General features: G+C 55.6%; 1 protein-coding gene across 1 annotated transcript; it reads left to right on the top strand.

Annotated features, from left to right (window-relative positions):
- The first annotated feature begins 1,837 nt into the window (after positions 1-1,837).
- Positions 1,838-8,575, top strand: PSMF1 (proteasome inhibitor subunit 1). Its single transcript, XM_059481056.1, has 7 exons — positions 1,838-1,993; positions 3,041-3,193; positions 3,731-3,813; positions 4,382-4,558; positions 5,349-5,402; positions 7,246-7,404; positions 7,523-8,575. The coding sequence occupies exons 1-7, from the start codon at positions 1,865-1,867 to the stop codon at positions 7,572-7,574; spliced, it is 807 nt and encodes a 268-aa protein (XP_059337039.1). The 5' UTR covers positions 1,838-1,864; the 3' UTR covers positions 7,575-8,575.
- Positions 8,576-8,660: the final 85 nt, after the last annotated feature.

The raw sequence follows: 8,660 nt of genomic DNA, 5'->3' as shown, positions 1-8,660 counted from the left end.
CTCACTGCTGTGCCCATGGAGAGGCTGATCGGGCTGAGGGAGACTTGGCACCAAAAGTCACTTTCCAAGAGTGTCTGGGGCAGCTGATACAACACAGTGAGGGAAAATAAATCAAGGATGAACATGGAGGTGAGGCCACAGGAGGACAAGCTGAAGGCTGGGTGGGAGCAGTTAGTGAGGGGTGAGAGGGTGGGGAGTGGATGGTGGGTGAACAGGGATGGCAGAAATTTGGATGGGAAATGAAAAGCTCGGCAAGCACTCAGCAGAGCTTTGGTGTGATCCTGCTGAGACCAACTGATCCTAAATACCCTGTGCTCCTGCACCTGCAGGAACCTGTGCTGCAGCCCTGCAGGAACATAGAGGGAGTCCAATAGCAGCAGTGAGATACAGGACTCCAGATCAGGTTTCTGGAGGGAGATCTATGATTTCAAACTCTGCCTCAGAACTGGGCATTTAAATGGAGTCACTGGTAGCTCCTGGCCCACCCAGGGCCGGGCTGTGCTGGGAAAGTGAAATGTGGATGTCATCAAAGCCTGAAACCGCGGCTGCTGCCCAGGAGTGAGCCGAGCCATGGGGTGGAAATGCTGCTGCTGCTGCTCTGAATCACATCTGAGTGATGGAGAAGCTGCGGCTGAGGCATTTCCTGCTGCTCCCAACTCATCCCCATCCGATGCCTCTCTCAGGGAGCTCCTGTGCTGAAATCCCAGCCCGGTGGAAAATCCACAGCAGCTTTCCTGATGAGTCCAGCTGTCTTCCCTGATGAAAGGAGTGACAAAGTATGGCAGGAGGTGTGGTGTCTCCTGGTAGTGATTCCCATGGGACCTGCCAGGCTGTGGTCGGTTGTTCAGCCTCAGTGACTTCTTGAGAGGGAAATGGAAAGAGCGAGCAGTGCGAGTTAATTAATTGATGCATAATGAAGTCAAGATGAGCATCCCCCAAGGACCTGAAGCTCAGATTAGGAAAGCAGCAGATGATGGTGTTCCCTGGCTTTGTCCCGAGCCCCAGCCTCCTGCCAGCCACGCTGAGGACACTGGCTCTGGCCCAGGGGCAAGGAAAAAAAGCCCCTGAATGCCTTTCAATGGCAAATTTAATAGAATTTAGGTGTCATAAGCACTGTGACCCAGACAAGGAGTTATGGAAGGGATGAAATAAACCCATCAATGGCTTTTTGGTGCTTTGATCCCTTTGGTGTCAGCATGAAGGCTTGCTACAGCAGAACAAGCAGACCCAGAATGAACTCAAATGCTTAAATGCTTTTCTGATGACAAGAAAGAGCCAGGAGCAGGGAAGGAGGCTCAGAGTGACTAACCTGGAGGTTGCTGGATGGTGCTGGGCAGACATCCTTCACAGGATCATGGAATCCTTTAGGGTAGAAAAGCCCAGTTAGATCACTGAGTCCAACTATTGCCCCAGCACAACCAAGCCCACCAATACCCCTTCTGGCAAAGAAATTTTCCCTAATATCCAACGTAAACCTCCGCTGGTACAACGTGAGGCCGTTTCCTCTTGTCGTGTCTCTGTTCCCTGGGAGCAGAGCCTGACCTCCACCAGGCTGCACCCTTCTATCAGGGAGCTGTAGAGGGAACCACCCTGAACCTCCCTTTCTCCAGGTTGAGTCTCCCCAGCTCCCCATGTGCTCCTGGTGCTCCAGCCCCTTCCCCAGCTCCATTCCTTTCTCTGCTCCAACCCCTCAATGTCCTTCTTGTCCTGGGGAGCCCGAAACCGACTCCAGAACTCGAAGAGCGTCAGCAGAGCCGAGCACAACAGCCCCGCGGCCGCAGGCGGAGGCTCGGCCCAGCGCAGCGGACGGGGGCCCTCTAGCGAGGGGCGGTGCGGGCTCGGCTCCGCCCCGGCCGCCGCAGCCATGGCCGGTTTGGAGCCGCTGTACGCCTGGGCAAGGCCCGCCATCTCCCGTCCGCAGGACGCTCTGGTCTGCGGCATCCACTGGGAGCTGATTCGGCACGGCTACCGCTGCCTGGGTGCCGGCGACCAGGTACGGCCCGAGCCGCGGTGCGCCGCCGCAGGGGCCTAGTAGGCCGCGGTGAAGCCTCGGCCTTTCCTAGCGCCGCTCGCCGGCGCCGTGCGGTCGAGCCGGGCGACCGCTGCCTGGGCCAGGGGAACTGGGCGGCGCCGGCTGTGTTGGGGGCACCCGGGCCGGTGCGGGGCCGAGGGGCCTCAGTACTGCCTCTGGGGGGCTGCGGGGCGGGGGTGTCCTGGTGTTGGGGGGTCCCGGTGCTGTAGGGGGGCCCCACTCTTGGGATAGTGGTGGTGCTGAGAGGATCCCAGTACTGGGGGCACCGAGGGTCCTGATGCTGGGGGATGTCGCAGGACAGGAGATCCTGATGTTGGTGTTGATAACTCCGGGAAGCGAGTTAGTATAGTGCTAAGTTGGAGCTTAGTGGTGAGGCAGAAGTCTGTAAGAAAAGGGAGGTGTCCAGTCCAGTGTTGAGGAGGAAATGTACTGGGGCAATATCAGAGGGTGGGGCAGTCTAATTCTGGACCCAGTGCTAAGATGGGGGTTTAGTGAATTGGGATCCTGACGGGTGTTGGGGAGATGTGGTGTTGGAGGGTAATGGGGAGTGCAGGGCACTGTCACAGCAGAGAACTCTCCCCAGTACCATAGGAGGGGACTGTGTAGGGCAGGGCCCCTGAGAAACACTGATATGGGGCTGGGACAGACATAATGACAGCCTTCCCTCATGCCCCAGACAGCTCTGTATCATGCTGTGGAGGTGAAAAGTGTCTGACAGCAAAGAACATTGTCTCCTGTGTGGGTATTTGTGACCTCCTCCTGCTGGTCATGTCCTCCTCTTCCCTCTTCCAGTGCAGGGATGCTGTGGGAGGCTGGCAAGCAGACAGGGCCAGCCTGTAGGAAATCCCTGTTTGTCCTGTCAAAACCTGGAAGGCATTGAGGGATCCCCTCCCAGAGACCTCAGTTCCCTCCTGTATTTCCCTGTGCAGCCAAGACAAGACCCCCAGCCCTAAGAGGTCGTGCTGGGCTTCTGGGCAGGGTCTCAGCAGCCTATCTGTTCCATTGCAGCCAGGTCCTGATGAAAGGAAGTCAGAGCTGTTGCCTGCTGGCTGGGAAGCCAACAAGGAGGTGTACACACTGCGCTACAAGTCCATGGATGATGCCTATGAGCTGCTGCTGAAGGCCATCATGGTGGAGGACAGCATGATTCTCAACGTCATGGTGAGCACATATGTGGTCCCTGTGGGTTTGAAGTCCTTTGGCTGAAAAGAGCACCCGGGACAGTTTATTAAATGTTGGCTTTTGCTTGTTCTGCCTGGAAAGTGTGTTTGTTCCTCAGGATAGGGCAGACCCAGGGGGTGTTTTTGTGTCAGATGTGGCCCAGCATGAAGCTGGTCAAACCCTGGCTGTGTCAGGGCAGTGGGGCAGTTGGCCTTGAACAGTCCAGCGCAGGAGCTGCCCTGCTTCTGTCCCTTTCCCAGCTCAGGACTTCTCTGCAGCCCCCAACAAGCAGCTGCTCTGGGTGGCTTTGCTCAGTGTTCCCCCCTTTGCAGCCTGAACTGGGAGGGGGAGCAGGGAAAGTCTTGCTGTACATTGGGGTTTGCTCCTGGGGATTCAGGCACAGCACAGGGATATGGTGGAAAGCAGGTGGACCCCCATTCCTTGTATCCCAAGCCTGGGGCTGTTGTTGTACCTTCTGTGTCCCTCATTCCCAGCTCTGCCAGGCTGCTCACTCTGCTTTACCTGTGCTTTTCCCAGGATCGCAGATCTCAGAAGGTTGCAGATGTGACCTTGGCAGTGGCTGACTACATCAACTCAGAGCACCTGGACGATTTCCACAAGTAATTTCAGTTTCCTGGTATTTTCTGCAGGAGCAAATTTCTTACTGGCATGGAGATGGGGGCAGAAATCAGGTTGGGACAAGCTGGAGGACTTACTCCTCAGTTCAGAACCAGGCCAGCCCTGAAATGCAGCCAGACCTCTGTTCCCTGCCTTCCTCTGCACTGGCACGAGAGATGTAGAGAACAGTGGGATCATGGGTTGGAGCCCAGGGGAAGGCCACCCCACCTGGGAACAGGCCAGGCCAGCACATTTATTTCCAGAGCATTGTGCTGGGTGGACACTGCCCAGGAATGTGACAGCTTCAGCCACATTTGCAGTGTCATGTGCTTTCCTCCAGAGCAGACTGGTTGGGTTGGAGCAGAAGGGAGTGGCTGGGTGGCACTGAAATGGGGTAAATGGTGTCCTTGTGTGTTGTTACCCTCTGTGCTGCCAGTGGGGGACATGTTTTGTGCCAGGGACACTTTGGGTTTGTCTGTCCCCTCCCCGTGCCTGTTGCAGTTTGTTCAGCACCCCATGTGCTGGTGCCATGGCCACCCCACCCCACTGCCTTCCCTCTCCTTGCTGCAGGGTGTACAAGAACACCGAGGAGCTGAGGACAAGAATCACTTCAGGCATCATTGTTCCCCTCGGGCCCCCTGCAGGAAAGGGCAGAAAGGAGCCTGAGCCCAAAGAGGATGTGCCCTGGGATGAGAACCCGCTCCGGCTCCCTCCCCGGCAGCCCATGGGCGCAAGGGCCCCACACAGGTGAGGAGAGAGTGTGTGCCTGCTGAGAGCCCCCTGACAGAGGGGATGTGGCCCTGGCAGTGCTCCCCAAACTACACATCAGGTCCCCATCTTACACATGTGGGATGGGGAGTGAAAAGAATCCAGACCTTCCCCAGCTGGATCAGCCTGGACACTTGGGTTTGATTTGGTTGTTGGAGAGGGATGGGCTGCTCTGCAGCTGCGTGTTGGACTGACAGACTCAGGAAGGAACAGGCAGGGGCTGGGAGGTGAGGTGTGGGGTGAAGGACAGTGGCTCTGCTCCTGCTGGCTGAGGGACCATTGGGGCTGGCAGAGCAAGGACACCAGTGGGAAGGACAGCGCCATTGTGTGGTGGAGCAGCTTCTGGGAGGGACACCGGAGGTGCACCCAGCACCAGTGTCCCCACACTCTTGAAGTGGGATTATGTCTCTGTCTGGGACATGCTGGAGAGCCGGGCCTAGCCCAGCACTGCTTAGGGATTCCCTGAGATGAAAACTCCTGATATACGTGGACAGCTCCTGCTCCAAGCAGTGGGAACAGCAGGGGGAACAACAGGGGGAACAACAGGGCTCCCTTTATCTCAGCAAGCTGCTGCCACACACATCAGTGTCCTCATCCAGCAGCACCCTGGAGCAGGGAATGCTCCCAATGGCAGCCCCCTGCTGTAGGGCCCCACAGATCCCAGGGCCCTCCAGGTATTGCACTGTTTGCCATGGGAGAGCACCTGTGGGCACAGCTGCATGCAGCCTCTCTGCTCTTCCTGAACATTTTTCTGTGTCCCATGTTTCAGGCCTTCCCCCTTGAGTCCCTTTGCTGTTGGTGGAGAAGACCTGGACCCTTTTGGGTGAGTATGGCTCTTGAAGCACACCCTGCTCTGCATTTGGGGGATGTGGGGTAGTTGGAGACCACCAAAACATATCCAGCCAAGTATCTCTGAGTGGGGGCAGTTGCTCAGTGCAAATTGTGAGGGACCAATTGACAGTTGCTAAAGCTCAATATGGTTCTAATGTCGTAATAAGATCCCGTCTCTTGCATAGATGATAGGTTGCAATCTGTGTCTGTTTAATAATCAGCTTGTATTCATTTAACACACAGTAATTCCTGCAGTAAATCAAAGCTGAATACGTCGTTAAGTGAATGTAAGCCTCTAATTTAAACCGTTACCAGCTGCTGTGTCTCCAGCCCAGCAGTCTGCAGAAGGGGAGGCTGAAAGCCGAGTTCACAGATTCTCAAGTCCTGTTTCAAGCCTCCCGGCTGTCTGAGGCACTTGGAGAAAGCCTGGGCAGAGGCAGGGCTGTCTGGGAGACTGAGCTTCATAGATACATCCTTGATATTTGGTTTGATGAGGCAAGGAGAACCTGTCATCTTCCACTCTAGTTAAAAGCACAGAGTCAGACAATAACCAGCTTGTGGTGTCGTTGTGGAGTGTCCTGCAGCCCAGAGGAGACTCCTCTTTGGAACCACTCTCCTGTGGGGATGGCATTTTTTCCCCTCTTGCAAGACTTGTTTCTCCATGGGTTTGGCTAGAAAGGGACAGCTAAAAATGTCCCTGCTCAGCTGGAAAGAGAGGCCTGGAGCTGGGGGAACTGGAAGGAAACCTGATTGCACCAGGAGAGGGGATTCATTTTGAGGGAAGGGTGTCCCTGTTTCTCTTGCTGCCTCCAGCGCTTCATCAGAGATTTTCTCTGTAAATGACAAAAAAAGATGGTAAATGGAAGCAGATTTGCGTGCTGACACCTGCCAGTGCCGGGACTGGAGACCCAGACTCCTCGGAATATGCTCATGGGACCTGGCTGTCCCGGGGCACTTTGGGCAGCTGTTCTGGCCTAATGGAACTCATTAGCACGGTTGTTAATGACTTGTACGATGGCAGCGGTGTCCGGAGGCTGCAGCCGCATTTGCACAAAGCCGACCGTGAGGAATGGCGCTCGCAGCGTGGGGCAGCTCCGAGGAGCCGCCGTGGCCAGCAAATGACTTCCAGGCAGTTCTCTGGAAAGGCTTGTGGGAAGCCAGCCGGCTCTTGCAACAGTGCCAGGGCAGGATGGGAAGAAGAGATGGAATGTGGGTCTGCAGAGAGGGCAGGCAGGTCTGGTGCTTCTTGAGGGAACAGCCAGCACCTCTGTTGTGGAGATGGGCTGAGAGAGCTGAGGCTGTTCAGCCTGGAGATGAGAAGGCTTCAGGGACACCTTAGAGCCCTTACAGTGCCCAGAGGGAGTCCCAAGAGAGCTGGAGAGGGACTTTAGACAAGCACTTGAAGTGACAGAACAAAAGGGAATGGTTCCCACTGACAATAGGCCAAATTAGATTGGATTTTGGGAAGAAATTCTTTGCTTTGAGGATTATGAGACCCCAGACCTCTGGTTATCCAGAGAAGCTGTAGCTGCCCCAGCACTAGGGGTATTCAAGATTGGATGGGGCCTGGGACAACTTGGTCTAGTGGAAGATATCCCTGCCTGTGGCTGGGAGCTGGAATTAAATGAGTTTTGAGGTCCCCTCCTACCCAGACAATTCTGGGATTCTCTGCAGGGCTCTCTGTCTTCCTGCCATGGGCTGCTTCACTGGCTGGTCTTGGGAGCTTTCCTTCCCACATGCCATGTGTCAGGTTAACCCCATGTTCCCATGCTCAGCATTTCTTCAGTTCTCTCCAGTGCCAATCTCATCTCATTCTCTGCCTTTTCTCTCTCCAGAGGTCGGGGTGGGGGAATGATTGTGGATCCTCTCCGCTCTGGCATCCCGCATCCTGGCATTGACCCATCCTCGGGCATCCCAGGGCGGCTTCCCCCAGGAGCTGTTCCACCAGGCGCCAGATTTGACCCCTTTGGCCCCGTAGGAGTTGGGCGATCCGGGTAGGTCCTTGGCCATGCTGGTATTCCAGCCTGCTCCCAGCCTGCCACTGGAGCCCAGCTCATCCCTGTTGCTGCAGGCCTGAGCTCTCACTTCTGTTTGCTCTGAATTTCTTTCCAGGCCGGATCCTGACCACCTTCCTCCTCCAGGCTACGATGACATGTTCATGTGAGGAGTCCCCACGTGGCTGCTCATGCACAAGTTTTCTGGGAAGCAGGGGCACTTTGCCTCGTCACTCCTGTGATCTTTCCAGCAGCGTTTTCCTTTCCTCCATTTTGGGCCACATTGCCTTGTGTCCCATCAGCTATAAAGGCTTCCCTGTTTGCAGAATGGAAGAGGAGGCAGTAGTAGGTCATTTCTTTCTCTGCTCCTCTGAGGGAGCTGTTTGCACCCAGCAAGGTGGGAGTGTGGGGTGTGGCTCTCTGGGAACAGCCTGGGTGCTGTGGGATATCTCTGCTTCTGTGGGGTGGCAGAGCTTGCTGCTGGGGTCCCACAAGTGGTGGGTGTGAGAAGGGAGCTCAGCTCCTTGCTGCTCCTCTGCAGGAAACCACAGCAACCTCCTGAAGGGGACAGTTGGAGTAGGCTCCCCACAGAGTAGGGTTCTCTCTTACTCTGAATCTGAGCAAGGCACTTATTGAAGGGCTGGAAAGCCCAACCCACAGGGTCTCCATGGGCAGACCCCCAGCAGCAGCTGGGATTACAGCTGTGCTTGCTGGCTTTGAAGAGCAGCACCAGAAAAGCCTTTGAAGTGCATGAGAAGAGACATAGATTGAATTCCTGGCTCACCTTGCCCCCTCTCTTCCCTGAAGCCACGGTGTTTTTCATCCCTGGGGTGTCTGTGAAGCCCTGCAGGCAGTGTGGTGAGGGGTGCCCACTGGGCACTACATGGATCTGGAGTAAGAGGGAGGGAGCTGTGCAAAAGAGGTTTCTCAAACATGTTTTCCTACTGCCAGTGTTGTTTCGTGTGGCTCTGCCTGGATTGGGGTGGATGGGTGAGATCTGCTTGGCTTAGGCTCCTGAGCTCTCTAGAAGCCTCCCTTCCCCAGAGATTCCCCAGCTCAGTTGATTTGGGCCTGCAGCTCATCTTTCCCGTCAGGGGCTCAAACTGTTTTTCTTCTCATGTCTGATCTCTTGGAAGAATGTTCATAAGACTGAAATAAAAACATGACAACAGTGTTGTACTGGTGCATACTGGGGTGGCCCCTCTGTTCCCTACTGTGCAAAGGGAAGCCCCAGAGCCCTCCCCAAGGCAGAGGAT

The sequence above is a fragment of the Ammospiza nelsoni genome, chromosome 12, assembly GCF_027579445.1.
Source record: "Ammospiza nelsoni isolate bAmmNel1 chromosome 12, bAmmNel1.pri, whole genome shotgun sequence".
Taxonomy (NCBI): Eukaryota; Metazoa; Chordata; class Aves; order Passeriformes; family Passerellidae; genus Ammospiza; species Ammospiza nelsoni.
The sequence above is the reverse complement of the archived record's forward strand: the minus strand, read 5'-3'. Positions and strand labels throughout refer to the sequence as shown.